We start from the raw sequence: 15,527 nt of genomic DNA on the forward strand, positions 1-15,527 counted from the left end.
TGTTTCTGTGAATGGTTTGTCCTCTGACAAATCAACTGTAAATTTCGGTGTTCCTCAAGATTCCGTTTTAGGACCACTATTGTTTTCACTATATATTTTACCTCTTGGGGATGTCATTCGAAAACATAATGTTAACTTTCACTGCTATGCGGATGACACACAGCTGTACATTTCAATGAAACATGGTGAAGCCCCAAAATTGCCCTCGCTAGAAGCCTGTGTTTCAAACATAAGGAAGTGCGTGACTTAAGTGGGTTGAGTCACTGACGTGATCTTCCTGTCTGGGTTGGCGCCTCCCCCCTTTGGGTTGTGCCGTGGCGGAGATCTTTATGGGCTATACTCGGCCTTGTCTCAGGATAGTAAGTTGGTGGTTGAAGATATCCCTCTAGTGGTGTGGGGGCTGTGCTTTGGCAAAGTGGGTGGGGTTATATCCTGCCTGTTTGGCCATGTTCTCAGGTATCATCGGATGGGGCCACAGTGTCTCCTGACCCCTCCTGTCTCAGCCTCCAGTATTTATGCTGCAGTAGTTTATGTGTCGGGGGCCTAGGGTCAGTTTGTTATATCTGGAGTACTTCTCCTGTCTTATCCGGTGTCCTGTGTGAATTTAAGTATGCTCTCTCTAATTCTCTCTTTCTCTCTCTTGGAGGACCTGAGCCCTAGGACCATGCCTCAGGACTACCTGGCATGATGACTCCTTGCTGTCCCCAGTCCACCTGGCCGTGCTGCTGCTTCAGTTTCAACTGTTCTGCCTGTGATTATTATTATTTGACCATGCTGGTCATTTATGAACATTTGAACATCCTGGCCATGTTCTGTTATAATCTCCACCCGGCACAGCCAGAAGAGGACTGGCCACCCCACATAGCCTGGTTCCTCTCTAGGTTTCTTCCTAGGTTTCTTCCTAGGTTTTTGTACATTTATTTGATTTTTGTATGTATGCGGCTTTTGTTGTTAATGGGAGGAAGGTATTTCAATAAGTATAGGGGATAAAAGGACGTATCTGTTCAATTTGTAATTTGTATTTCTTTATATATCCAATATTTTTATATATGTATATATATATTTGGGACACAAACAACAGTGTGTAGATTGATGAGGGAAAAATACATTTTAATCCACAATTTGAGGTAGACCTGCCTGCGTAACGCTAGTGGGATGTTCAAAGAGAAGAGTGGAGATAACATCTTGCTGTCTAAACCTTCGGCAGGATACTGACAAGGCAAGGGGATATTCTTCAACAGAATACGACTAAATACCACAAGATAATTTCAAATAAAATCAAATGTATTTATATAGCCCTTCTATATCAGCTGATATCTCAAAGTGCTGTACAGAAACCCAGCCTAAAACCCCAAACAACATGCAATGCAGGTGAAGAAGCACAGTGGCTAGGAAAAACTCCCTAGAAAGGCCAAAACCTAGGAAGAAACCTAGCGAGGAACCAGGCTATGAGGGGTGGCCAGTCCTCTTCTGGCTGTGCCGGGTGGAGATTAGTACAGAACATGGCCAAGATGTTCAAATGTTCATAAATGACCAGCATGGTCAAATAATAATAATCACAGTAGTTGTTGAGGGTGCAGCAAGTCAGCACCTCAGGAGTAAATGTCAGTTGGCTTTTCAAAGCCGATCATTAAGAGTATCTCTACCAATCCTGCTGTCTCTAGAGAGTTGAAAACAGCAGGTCTGGGACAGGTAGCACGTCCGGTGAACAGGTCAGGATTCTATAGCCGCGGGCAGAACAGTTGAAACTGGAGCAGCAGCACGGCCAGGTGGACTGGGGACAGCAAGGAGTCATCATGCAATTGGCTCATTCATCCCCCTCCTCTCCCCTGTAACTATTCCCCAGGTCGTTGCTGCAAATCAGAACGTGTTCTCAGTGAACTTACCTGGTAAAATAACGGATAAATAAATCAATAAAATGCCAGGTAGTCCTGAGGCATGGTCCTAGGGCTCAGGTCCTCCGAGAGAGAGAAAGAAAGAGAGAAAGAGAGAAGCATACTTAAATTCACACAGGACACCGGATAAGACAGGAGAAGTACTCCAGATTTAACAAACTGACATGAGCCCCCCGACACATAAACTACGGCAGCATAAATACTGGAGGCTGAGGAAGGAGGGGTCCCGAGACACTGAGGCACCATCCGACGATACCCCCGGACAGGGCCAAACAGGCAGGATATGACCCCACCCACTTTGGATATCAACAGACCACCAACTTACCATCCTGAGACAAGGCCGAGTATAGCCCACAAAGATCTCCGCCACGGCACAACCCACAAGGGGGGGGGGGGGCGCCAACCCAGACAGGAAGATCACGTCAGTGACTCAACCAACTCAAGTGACATACCCCTCCTAGGGACGGCATGAAAGAGCACCAGTAAGAGAATGACTCAGCCCCTGTAATAGGGTTAGAGGCAGGGAATCCCAGTGGAAAGAAGGGAACTGGCCAGGCAGAGACAGCAAGGGTGGTTTGTTACTCCAGAGCCTTTCCGTTCACCTTCACACTCCTGGGCCAGACTACACTCAATCATATGACCCACTGAAGAGATGAGTCTTCAGTAAAGACTTAAAGGTTGAGGCCGAGTCTGCGTCTCTCACATGGGTAGGCAGACCGTTCCATAAAAATGGAGCTCTATAGGAGAAAGCCCTGCCTCCAGCTGTTTGCTTATAAATTCTAGGGACAATTAGGAGGCCTGCGTCTTGTGACCATAGCGTACGTGTAGGTATGTACGGCAGGACCAAATCAGAGAGATAGGTAGGAGCAAGCCCATGTAATGCTTTGTAGGTTAGCAGTAAAACCTTGAAATCAGCCCTTGCCTTGACAGGAAGCCAGTGTAGGGAGGCTAGCACTGGAGTAATATGATTAAAAAAATTGGGTTCTAGTCAGGATTCTAGCAGCCGTATTTAGCACTAACTGAAGTTTATTTAGTGCTTTATCCGGGTAGCCGGAAAGTAGAGCATTGCAGTAGTCTAACCTAGAAGTGACAAAAGCATGGATAAATTTGTCTGCATCATTTTTAGGCAGAAAGTTTCTGATTTTTGCAATGTTAACGTAGATGGAAAAAAGCTGTCCTTGAAACAGTCTTGATATGTTCGTCAAAAGAGAGATCAGGGTCCAATCAGCTGATTTCATCATGGAATCAAAGAGTAAATAATATATAATATATATAGAGTATGTGAAGAAGGAACCTGCTGATGTCATAAAAACAATCTTCTGATGTCATAAAATCTGATAATTCAGTCAACCATTCTTTACCATTTAGAATACTTTCCTAAGGCACTGTAGGAAGCTATCCACACCCAGACAGGGGGCAGGTGTGGTTGCCAGGAAGTGCTTTGAAATGCTAGTCATGGCTCACATCAACACCATCATCCCGGAATCCCTAGACCCACTCCAATTCGCATACCGCCCCAACAGATCCAAAGATGATGTAATCTCTATTGCACTCCACACTGCCCTTTCCCACCTGCACAAAAGGAACACCTTTGTGAGAATGCTATTCAGATAACAGCTCAGTGTTCAACACCATAGTGCCCTCAAAGCTCATCACTAAGCCAAGGACCCTGGGACTAAACACCTCCCTCTGCAACTGGATCCTGGACTTCCTGACGGGCTGCCCTCAGGTGGTATATATCCATGTGCTCATATCCCCGAGCTGACAAGGTACAAATCTGTCGTTCTGCCCCTGAACAGGCAGTTAACACACTGTTCCTAGGCCGTCATTGTAAATAAGAATTTGTTCTTAACTGACTTGCCTAGATAAATAAAGGTAAAATAAATAAAATAAATAAACATATTGGTTACTGTTAAAGTGGCAATCAGCAGTTCAAGCGTCCCCCGTCCCCCAGCCCCCGTCCCCCGTACCCCACCCCCCGCCCCCCGTCCCCCGTGCCCCACCTCCCGTCCCCCGCCCATGTTTCGGTAAAAAGCTGAGGGACGGGTCTGGAGAAATGTAACCACTCTCAAATTCATAGACAGAGATATGGATGCAAAGACTGACCATCCATGGTATCAACATTATCCTTTGAACCATGTTTTTAGGCTGTAAAGTGTTTGTTTACATTTACTTTGTTTACAAACATTGGAGTAAAACAAGCTTATACTTTGGGTTCTGATGGGGTACGACAGTTGAACTAAGCTTATGAGGCTTTTATAAGGTATAATCTTCAAGAATCAATGGGCACATATCATTAATTCACAAGTCCAAAATTGTATGTAGCAATTGAAGATTGCCCTTTTAAAGCTACAGCAGGGTTGAGTCCTGACTCTAATCTTTGACAGGATGCAATAGAGATAACAATCTCATACACACTCACTCTGAAACAGCAGCATCGACAACAGAGCGGTGATAGAGAACAACATTTATTTAATTAACAGTCATCAACATGGTCTAGTTGGTGCCGTTTCGACCAATACTGAAGGATCAGTAGTCTTGATAAATCCCTAAAGCGTATTGCCTGATATTTCAGTTAGTAATGGTTGACTGAATTATCACCCTAATTCCAACAGATTTTATGACATCAGCAGGTTCCTTCTTCACACACTCATCAATTTACTCTTTGATTCCGTGATGAAATCTGCTGAAATTATCTAGTGGTATTTAGTCATATTCTGTAGAAGAATATCCCCTTGCCTTGTCAGTATCCTGCCGAAGGTTTAGACAGCAAGATGTTATCTCCGCTCTTTTCTTTGAACATCCCACTAGCGTTACGCAGGCAGGTCTACCTCAAATTGTGGACTAAAATGTATTTTTCCCTCATCAATCTACACACAATACCCCAAAATGATGAAGCAAAAACAGTTTTTTTATGTTTAGAAAAATTAACTGAAATATTACTTTACATTAACTACCGGTCAAAAGTTTTAGAACACCTACTCATTCAAGGGTTTTATATTATTTTTGGTATTTTCTACTTTGTAAAATAATAGTGAAGACATCAAAACTATGAAATAACACACATGGAATCATGTAGTAGCCAAAAAATTATTAGGCAAATTAAAATATTATTTTAGATTTGAGAATATTCAAATAGCCACCCTTTGCCTTGATGACAGCTTTGCACACTCTTGGCATTCTTTCAACCAGCTTCATGAGGTTGTCACCTCGAATGCATTTCAATTAACAGGTGTGCCTTCTTAAAAGTGAATTTGTGGAATTTCTTTCCTTAATGCGTTTGAGCCAATCAGTTGTGTTGTGACAAGGTAGGGGTGGTATACAGAAGACAGCCCTATTTGTTAAAAGTCCATGTCCATATTATGGCAAGAACAGCTCAAATAAGCAAAGAGAAATGACAGTCCATCATTACATTAAGACATGAAGGTCAGTCAATACGCAACATTTCAAGTGCAGTCTCAAAAAACATCATTCGCTATGATGAAACTGGCTCTAATGAGGACCGCCACAGGAATGGAAGACCCAGAGTTGCCTCTGCTCATTAGAGTTACCTGCCTCAGAAATTGCAGCCCAAATAAATGCTTCACAGAGTTCACATAACAGACACATCTCTACATCAACTGCTCAGAGGAGACTGTGTGAATCAGGCCTTCATGGTCGAATTGCTGCAAAGAAACCACTACTAAAGGACGCCAATAAGAAGAAGAGACTTGCTTGGCACAAGAAACACAAGCAATGGACAATAGGCTGGTGGATATTTGGTATTTGGGTGAACGGGTATTTGGGTGAACGGACAATCTCTGCATGTGTATTTCCTACCGTGAAGCATGGAGGAGGAGGTGTTATGGTGTTATGCTGTGGGAGTGCTTTGCTGGTGACACTGTCTGTGATTTATTTAGAATTCAAGGCACACTTAACCAGCATGGTTACCACAGCCTTCCATAGCGATACGCAATCCCATCTGGTTTGCGCTTAGTGGGATTATCATTTGTTTTCAACAGGACAATAATCCAACACACCTACAGGCTGTGTAAGGGCTATTTGACCAAGAAGGAGAGTGATGGAGTGATGCATCAGATGACCTGGCCTCCACAATTCCCCACCTCAACCAAATTGAGATGGTTTGAGATGAGTCAGACCGCAGAGTGAAGGAAAAGCAGCCAAAAAGTGCTCAGCATATGTGGGAACTCCTTCAAGACTGTTGGAAAAACATTCCAGGTGAAGCTGGTTGAGAGAATACCAAGAGTGTGCAAAGCTGTCATCAAGGCAGAAGGTGGCTACTTTGTGTAATCTCAAATCTAAAATACACTTGGATTTCTTTAACACTTGATGATTCCATATGTGTTGTTTCATAGTTTTGATGTCTTCATTATTATTCTACAATGTAGAACATAGTAAAAATAAAGTAACACGCTTGAATGAGTGGGTGTTCTAAACTTTTGACCGCGCCTAGGCTCTGTCGCAGCCGGCCGCGACCGGGAGAACCAGGGGGCGGCGCACAATGTGGCCCAGCATTGTCTGGATTTGGCCGCCAGGGATATCCTTGTCTCTTAGCGACTCCCGTGGCGGGCCGGGCGCAGTGCACCCTGACCAGGTCGCCAGGTGTACGGTGTTTCCTCCGACGCAGCATGGCTTCCGGGTTGGATGCGCATTGTGTCAAGAAGAAGTGTGGCTTGGTTGGGTTGTGTTTCGGAGGACGCATAGCTCTTGACCTTCGCCTCTCCCGAGTCCATACGGGAGTTGCAGCGATGAGACAAGACTGTAACTACTACCAATCAGATATCACGAAATTGGGGAGAAAAAGGGGTAAAAAAACACCAATGTGCAAATATACAGTGCCTTGCGAAAGTATTCGGCCCCCTTGAACTTTGCGACCTTTTGCCACATTTCAGGCTTCAAACATAAAGATATAAAACTGTATTTTTTTGTGAAAAATCAACAACAAGTGGTACACAATCATGAAGTGGAACGACATTTATTGGATATTTCAAACTTTTTTAACAAATCAAAAACTGAAAAAATGGGCGTGCAAAATTATTCAGCCCCTTTACTTTCAGTGCAGCAAACTCTCTCCAGAAGTTCAGTGAGGATCTCTGAATGATCCAATGTTGACCTAAATGACTAATGATGATAAATACAATCCACCTGTGTGTAATCAAGTCTCCGTATAAATGCACCTGCACTGTGATAGTCTCAGAGGTCCGTTAAAAGCGCAGAGAGCATCATGAAGAACAAGGAACATACAGGGCAGGTCCGAGATACTGTTGTGAAGAAGTTAAAAGCCGGATTTGGATACAAAAAGATTTCCCAAGCTTTAAACATCCCAAGGAGCACTGTGCAAGCGATAATATTGAAATGGAAGGAGTATCAGACCACTGCAAATCTACCAAGACCTGGCCGTCCCTCTAAACTTTCAGCTCATACAAGGAGAAGACTGATCAGAGATGCAGCCAAGATGCCCATGATCACTCTGGATGAACTGCAGAGATCTACAGCTGAGGTGGGAGACTCTGTCCATAGGACAACAATCAGTCGTATATTGCACAAATCTGGCCTTTATGGAAGAGTGGCAAGAAAGCCATTTCTTAAAGATATCCATAAAAAGTGTTGTTTAAAGTTTGCCACAAGCCACCTTGGAGACACACCAAACATGTGGAAGAAGGTGCTCTGGTCAGATGAAACCAAAACTTTTTGGCAACAATGCAAAACGTTATGTTTGGCGTAAAAGCAACACAGCTGAACACACCATCCCCACTGTCAAACATGGTGGTGGCAGCATCATGGTTTGGGCCTGCTTTTCTTCAGCAGGGACAGGGAAGATGGTTAAAATTGATGGGAAGATGGATGGAGCCAAATACAGAACCATTCTGGAAGAAAACCTGATGGAGTCTGCAAAAGACCTGAGACTGGGACGGAGATTTGTCTTCCAACAAGACAATTATCCAAAACATAAAGCAAAATCTACAATGGAATGGTTCAAAAATAAACATATCCAGGTGTTAGAATGGCCAAGTCAAAGTCCAGACCTGAATCCAATCGAGAATCTGTGGAAAGAACTGAAAACTGCTGTTCACAAATGCTCTCCATCCAACCTCACTGAGCTCGAGCTGTTTTGCAAGGTGGAATGGGAAAAAATGTCAGTCTCTCGATGTGCAAAACTAATAGAGACATACCCCAAGCGACTTACAGCTGTAATCGCAGCAAAAGGTGGCGCTACAAAGTATTAACTTAAGGGGGCTGAATAATTTTGCACGCCCAATTTGTCAGTTTTTAATTTGTTAAAAAAGTTTGAAATATCCAAAAAATGTCGTTCCACTTCATGATTGTGTCCCACTTGTTGTTGATTCTTCACAAAAAAAATACAGTTTTATATCTTTATGTTTGAAGCCTGAAATGTGGCAAAAGGTCGCAAAGTTCAAGGGGGCCGAATACTTTCGCAAGGCACTGTACTTTGTAGTATCGTCGTTGTGTGTTAGACTGGATTCGTCGTCCATCCTTTCCTAGCTCAGGTTTACAGCAGCCGCTGCTAACTCAACGGCTAGGAGGTATCACTTCTGCAGTGAATAAGAGTTCAAAGTTCATACCATTCGCAACCAACGCTCACGCTGAGGTTAGCTTCGTTCTGTAGTTATCTGAATCCTTCTGACATCGAACCGTCGCCCTAATGTACCCGGAACAGCAAGTTATTTGCCCTTTTAACGCAGAGGCTGCAGGCCTCGCGTACTCGGAACAGAAGGTTACATTTTCGTCAAGGGCTTATATAGTGGAGGGAGAGAAGGGTGTGTTTCATAGTTTATAACTCATGTCTCTTCACAGGGGCGGGCCACTGATTGAGCAGAGCTCTAACCTTATGAAAACACAATTCTCTAATTTGAAAGCAAAAATTACATTTAATCTTTTCACAAATAGTTTCAAATTCAAACATTTAAATTGCACAACAATTCCATGTGAATCTGATAACTAGAATGTGTAGACTTTCCCAGGTACAGTTTATGTCGTCCTGTCATCAGTCATAATGTCTCAGATGACAACCGAACTGACATCATATTCATTAAGTACCAACGCATATTTTCAACTGGTTCTATTACCCAAATAATAGTTCCTTTCCCCCCACTTGTTTGATGTTCACAGACTCTCTATGTTTAACAAAGGCTATTCAAGAGTCCTTCAGTAGAGTCAGAGAGAGAGCGGGGAGAAAGGTATTAATGGAGAGGGTCATAAACCTCACCCACAGGCCAATGTCATGACTGTATCATTGACTTGTTTATTGTGTTATTGGCTTGTTTATCGTTTACTCCATGTGTAACTCTGTGTTGTTGTCTGTATCTCACTGCTTTGTTTTATCTTGGCCAGGTCGCAGTTGCAAATGAGAACTTGTTCTCAACTAGCCTACCTGGTTAAATAAAGGTGAAATAAAAAAATAAAAAATGACACTGGAGAGACTTGAAAATAGCTGTGCAGCAACGCTCCACATCCAACCTGACAGAGCTTGAGAGGATCTGTAGAGAAGAATAGGAGAAACTCCCCAAATACAGAAGTACCAAGCTTGTGGAGTCATACCCAAGAAGACTCGAGGCTGTAATCACTGTCAAATATGTTTCAACAACAAAACAAGTACTGAGTAAAGGGTCTAAATACTTAGGTAAATGTAATATTTCAGTTTTTTTTATACATTTGCAAAAATATTAGAAACCTGTTTTTTCTTTGTCATTATAGGTGTTGTGTGTAGATTGATGAGGGGGAAAAACAAAGAACTGTACAAATAATACATGTGACATATATATAAATGGCTTATTTTATATTAATCAGTACAGTAATGTGAGATCTGTGTGTGAAATATTTATATTTGAGTCATTTAGCAGATAGTCATATCTAGAGCAACTTACAGCAAGTATATTAATCTTAAGATTGCTAGGTGAGACAACCACATATCAGTCAAATATACAGGATACCAACTTTCCATTACAGCTAAACAATGGATATATAGCGTTTTGTAACAAAACACATTTTAATACATCTTAAATATATGGACTAAAAAGTCTGAGAACAGTAATATTTTACAAATACGTGAAGGTACCCTTAAGCAATAATTTCTGATTTAATAAAAAAACACTGATGTGAAAGATACATAGCCTTTTGGAATGCAATTTTTCACATGTTTTCCCTCTGTCAGTCAAATTTCAGTTTGAAAAGATTTGATTGCTAATTGATTATATGCTATATGTCCATATAAGGACATCCTGGATGCTGATCATCAGAATTGTAGCTGTGACGTAGTGATCTCTATCTAGTGGGCTCTGTGAGGGTAGATCTAGTGACAATATAAGGGGCCTGTGTTTGATGATGCAAGTCAGTCACATTTGAACCTTCTTCACCCCGAGACAGTATCAAGTCACAGCCTGCTACTACTTCTACTACTGTAAAGCCATGAAGACTCTTGCTCTCCTCTTCTCCTTTGCATTTGTGCTGGTCTTCACTGCGCCCACTAAGACACCTGATGAGATTCATCTACTGCAGAGGATCATGAAAGAGGCTAACAAGACGCTCAAGGAAGGCCCGGAGGTAAGAAGATTGAAATATGAAAAGTACAATAATACATTGTATCTACAGTGTTATCAAATGTTGCACTGCTCTATCGGATTAGAAAGTCTCTTGTTAAAAATGAAAAGGGGTCATGAAAAAATGCTACTATTGTGACGTTTCGTCATCCTTTCAGGCCCTTTTGAACCATCTAGTGCCAGCGGAATTCAAGCAAGATCGCTGCAAGTCACACGGGGTAAGTTGCATCCATATTCTTGATGAAAACATGATAGACAGTGTGCAGGTTTCCACAGACACAGATTAAGCCTAGTCCTAGAGAATTAAAACTATGTTCAATGGAGATTCCCCATTGAAAGTGCTCTTTAGTCCAAGAATAGGCTTTAATCTGTGTCCGTGAAATTGTCCCCTCTTGTCCATCAGTGATAACTGTTAATTGATCGGTTAACTTACTCATGTCAACACTTGTTGACGCAATCAGACACTTGTTAATGCTGACCACAAAGTTGACAAATGTATTTTAGAATTTTCTACAGGCTATTTCAACCATTACAGCAACAGATTCATCATACAACAATCAATAATTATAATAATCTTAAATTCCAGCCTAAAGATTTCTGCATAGCGGAGACGATTCTGTCTAACATAAACAAAACGCAGTACTGGACTTCAGACAACAACATAGAGACAATCAGCAGAGTGCTGGAGCAGTACAATAAGGTAAGGACTCATTCAGACAAATCAACTTGGTTGAGGGTGTACTGTAGCTTGGGTCGCAGATCTAAAGTGGTGTGATGACACAAACAGACTGGTACCCAGGCTAGGCTAGGTGTATTCAGTGAAACATCCAAATTGTCGCAGATAGAAATGAACGAATAGAGATGTCTGTTCAACAGAACGTATTTATATCTTGTAACGTTGCTCCCACTTGAACAGAGCCCTGCTCTTGTCAATCAAACAGTAACAACTACTCTGACTGTTGGACATAAGAATTATGTGTAAAGAAATAAAAAATAAAATAAAAAGTAACTCAAAATGTATTTGGCGGTGTTCCAGACATGGATGAAGCCTAGTCCTGGACTAAAAAGCACTTTCTTTAATGGAAATCTGCGTATATGAAACTGTCTTTATCCTAGTCCAGAAAAACACCCCCATAATGCATTACTATTTGATTTATTCACAAAATAAAGTGTTTCTTAACACAGGATGTATTGAACAACATGCACCATGAGCCTTGTGGAAGTAGTTAGGGTTCTAAGGTAGTTTTCTGGGTTCTTTAGTCTATGGTTCTAAGTGGAATGTTCTGTTTTCTCCCCAGCTTCACCCTTCCAACTGCACTATGAAGAAGAATGGAGACGAGGAACAGCTCCGCGCTCTCCTGATGAACCTCTACAACTGTGCCCAAGCCATCTATTCCCGTCCCCACCCTGTCACTCATCACAAAACGACCCCAACACTTTGAGGGGACTGAGGGGACCTCTGTCGACCGTGCATAGTCCAATAACACAAATTATTATTTATTGAATTGTATTTAAATGTACTATGACATTTATTTTTGTACTATTTATGAATAAATTAACTAATTGGTAAAAACTATATATTTTTTTATAAATGTGGTTTATTGTTTAAGTGTTGATACTACTACAACAAAGATTTTCTTGATTTGACCTATTCCTGACTCTAGCCTCAAACTACATTTTATAATGTGGTATCACTCAACTGTCTGGCAGTCTCCACACTAAAGCACTGGTAAAACACAATCATTAACGTTATACTGTATCGTGTGTGGACCACTGGGCAAATCGTGGAACAAGTCAACTTCGTGGCAGTGCCATAGCGTTCTAGCATCAACCAATCATTCACATTTATTTTATAAAGCCCTTTTTACATCAGCAGTTTTAAAGCGCTCTACAGATACCCAACCTAAAACACCAAAGAACAAGCAATGCAGAAGCACAGTGACTAGGAAAAACTCCCTAGAAGACAGGAAGAAACTTAGCATGATTCCAATCTTAAAACATGCTACACACGGCAACCAGACAAATCACACGGCAACCAGACAAATCAAAACAAGAGACTGAAATAAACAAAAAGAGGGATGTTGAAAAAGGAACAAGAAAGAGCAAGATTAAACATGTCCAATAATTTAATAAATTATTAAGAGATACGGGGGGGCTCAGTAGATGTAAACATTTGACATACAGTATAATACAAAATAAAGACACTTTGCTTCCACTATAATGCACCATAAACGATGACATGAGAAGGAAGAAATAAAAGCATAATAAGTGAGTTAGTGTTTAATGGGTGAATGGTACTACTATATAGACGGGTTAGCTGACAACGTCATGAAAATGACACGCACGTAGATAAGGCAGAAGTTCGTGTGGCGTTATGATTCTGAACGGTCAGACAGCTAGCAACAATGACAAGAAGCTGCCATGTGGGGAATCGTATGAGGCTGGTTTCAGCTTGTTGCATCTTCTTATTAATAACATGAGGTGTTTCAACTGATGCCACGTCTTTGCTAAAATGGCTGACATTCGCTATTTAACCAACAACAAGCGCTCATTGTGCAAATCTATTTATGTTTTCAAAGAACATTTGGAGACTAAATATATTTTGCCCTATAGTTGCTGACACGTCGGTATTGTTGCTAAACAACCAGCCCGTCTATAGAAGCGGTATGTCATGCACGTCCTACCATTCAGACATAAAGGAGGAAACTAAGTTTAAAGTACATTTTAGACTTCCATAAGTTTGATCCTTGAAATAAGGGGAATTATGACCTGCGGTATAGATATGAATTATTTCTAGAACAGTTTTTGATTTTGACTATGTTGAAGGGTATCAGATGTATGCTAATGATGTCCTGCCATTAGAAGTGGTGGCATCTTCATCTCATATAACAGAAGACTGTTGTTGTCATCGTTGTCTTGGCAGATGATGACGTGGTCACAAACCACGGCTTGTGCTCATCATCGACTCACCTCTTTATGTCCCGAATGGCACCCTATTCCCTTTTAAGTGCACTACTTTTGACCAGAGCCCCAGAGCCGTAGTCAAAAGTAGTGCCCTAAAAAAATGGAAATAGGGTGCCAGTTGGGATGAAATCAAGTGTGTTGCCACCTGAACTGTGCTCGATGGCTACATTAAGACTCAACGTTAAGCTGATTATCCCTCAACACGTCTCCGTTTATTACAACACAAGGTACCTTCGACTTGGCCATTAACCCCCAGTTTAAAGGGAAAGGCCCAAATCCTACAGTACAGTGGCGGCTCCCTCCTTCCCTCACCGAGACCAATGAACCAACGTCTGATCTCCATTCACATGTAGAACCTTACTATACAGTGTATTAAGATAACATATTTTGAAATGACAACATTCAACAATAAAGATCTTCAGGCTGGACTCTTGACTGACTGCTGTTGTTGTTGACTCTAAGGTATAGTAGTGTAGATGAATTGCAGTACATGGGGCTCCAGCCCTGATTGGCTCTCTCCCTGTCTCGCTCACTGCAGCAGGGATTCCATCACAGCCTCGGGCTTCGATGATCTTTTCCTGTCAGGAGATAAGAGGGCAGCATTAACAAATTGCACCCTTTTCCCTATATAGTGCACTACTTTTGACCTGGGCCCATAGAGAATAGGGTGACACTGGGGACACAGATGAGATGATCATGGGGATAATATTCACTGAGTATACAAAACATTAAGAACACCTGCTCTTTACATGACAGGCTGACCAGGTGAATTCAGCTGAAAGCTATGATCCTTATTGATGTCACTTGTTAAATCCACTTCAATCAGTGTAGATGAAGGGGAGGAGAGGTTAAAGAAACTCAAAATGAGGAACGTGTGTCTAAATGCTGTTTTATACGCTCAGTGTATATATTTCTATAGTTCTAGGGAAGTGACATTAAGGTTGACCAGAAAGCAGCAAATATCTGATAATAACAACGTGTAGTATTTCTCAGAAGTGCAGAACGCTGTGATAACAGCTTTTAAAGTAACATTTTACCATGGGACATAACACCTGACAAAGTGATACATTATAGTAAACCATTACTTCAGATAGACTTTATAGTATTCTCTATAATCTGACATTTATTCAGAAATGAAATATTACTATTGTTGTTATTTTAATTTTGTATTATTCTGGATAATCATGTACCGACAGCAGCTGGGAGACAGGCGGTGGTTTACCTTCGTCCAGTCTTGGACCTACTACTCTTGGAGGTCCTGGGCCTCTCCAGCTTCATCAGTGACTGTCTCATACTCTCCTCTGTGTAGGCCAAGTACACATGAGACAGGTCCACCTCAAACGGCTGGGGGGGAGAGGGAGAGGTGGAGGAGAGGGATAGAGGAAGGAGAGGGACAGAGGAAGGAGAGGGACAGGTGGAGGAGAGGGACAGGTGGAGGAGAGGGATAGAGGAAGGAGAGGGATAGAGGAGGGGGAGAGAGGAAGGAGAGGGAGAGAGGAAGGAGAGGGACAGGTGGAGGAGAGGGACAGAGGAAGGAGAGGGATAGGTGGAGGAGAGGGACAGAGGAAGGAGAGGGCAGGTGGAGGAGAGGGACAGAGGAAGGAGTGGGCAGGTGGAGGAGAGGGACAGAGGAAGGAGAGGGATAGGTGGAGGAGAGGGATAGAGGAAGGAGAGGGACAGGTGGAGGAGAGGGATAGAGGAAGGAGAGGGACAGGTGGAGGAGAGGGATAGAGGAGGGGGAGAGAGGAAGGAGAGGGATAGAGGAAGGAGAGGGATAGGTGGTGGAGAGGGATAGAGGAAGGAGAGGGACAGGTGGAGGAGAGGGATAGAGGAAGGAGAGGGATAGGTGGTGGAGAGGGATAGAGGAAGGAGAGGGACAGGTGGTGGAGAGGGATAGAGGAAGGAGAGGGACAGGTGGAGGAGAGGGATAGAGGAAGGAGAGGGACAGGTGGAGGAGAGGGATAGAGGAAGGAGAGGGCAGGTGGAGGAGAGGGATAGAGGAAGGAGAGGGACAGGTGGAGGAGAGGGATAGAGGAAGGAGAGGGATAGAAGAAGGAGAGGGACAGAGGAAGGAGAGGGACAGGTGGAGGAGAGGGATAGAGGAAGGAGA

At 42.5% G+C, this 15,527-nt stretch overlaps 1 protein-coding gene across 2 annotated transcripts in view; it reads right to left on the reverse strand.

Moving 5' to 3' along the window:
- Nucleotides 1-11,590: 11,590 nt before the first annotated feature.
- The window catches only part of LOC139366529 (kinesin-like protein KIF3A), a 31,481-nt gene continuing 27,544 nt past the window's right edge, over nt 11,591-15,527 (reverse strand). For both annotated transcript variants that reach the window (XM_071104133.1, XM_071104132.1), the window contains 2 exons: nt 14,640-14,761; nt 11,591-13,995 (listed from right to left, as the gene is read on the reverse strand). In XM_071104133.1, the coding sequence (XP_070960234.1) occupies nt 13,947-13,995; nt 14,640-14,761 (171 nt within the window). In that variant the 3' untranslated portion in view covers nt 11,591-13,946. The remainder of the gene's footprint in view (nt 13,996-14,639; nt 14,762-15,527) is intronic.

Source organism: Oncorhynchus clarkii, chromosome 14 (genome assembly GCF_045791955.1).
Source record: "Oncorhynchus clarkii lewisi isolate Uvic-CL-2024 chromosome 14, UVic_Ocla_1.0, whole genome shotgun sequence".
Classification (NCBI taxonomy): domain Eukaryota; kingdom Metazoa; phylum Chordata; class Actinopteri; order Salmoniformes; family Salmonidae; genus Oncorhynchus; species Oncorhynchus clarkii.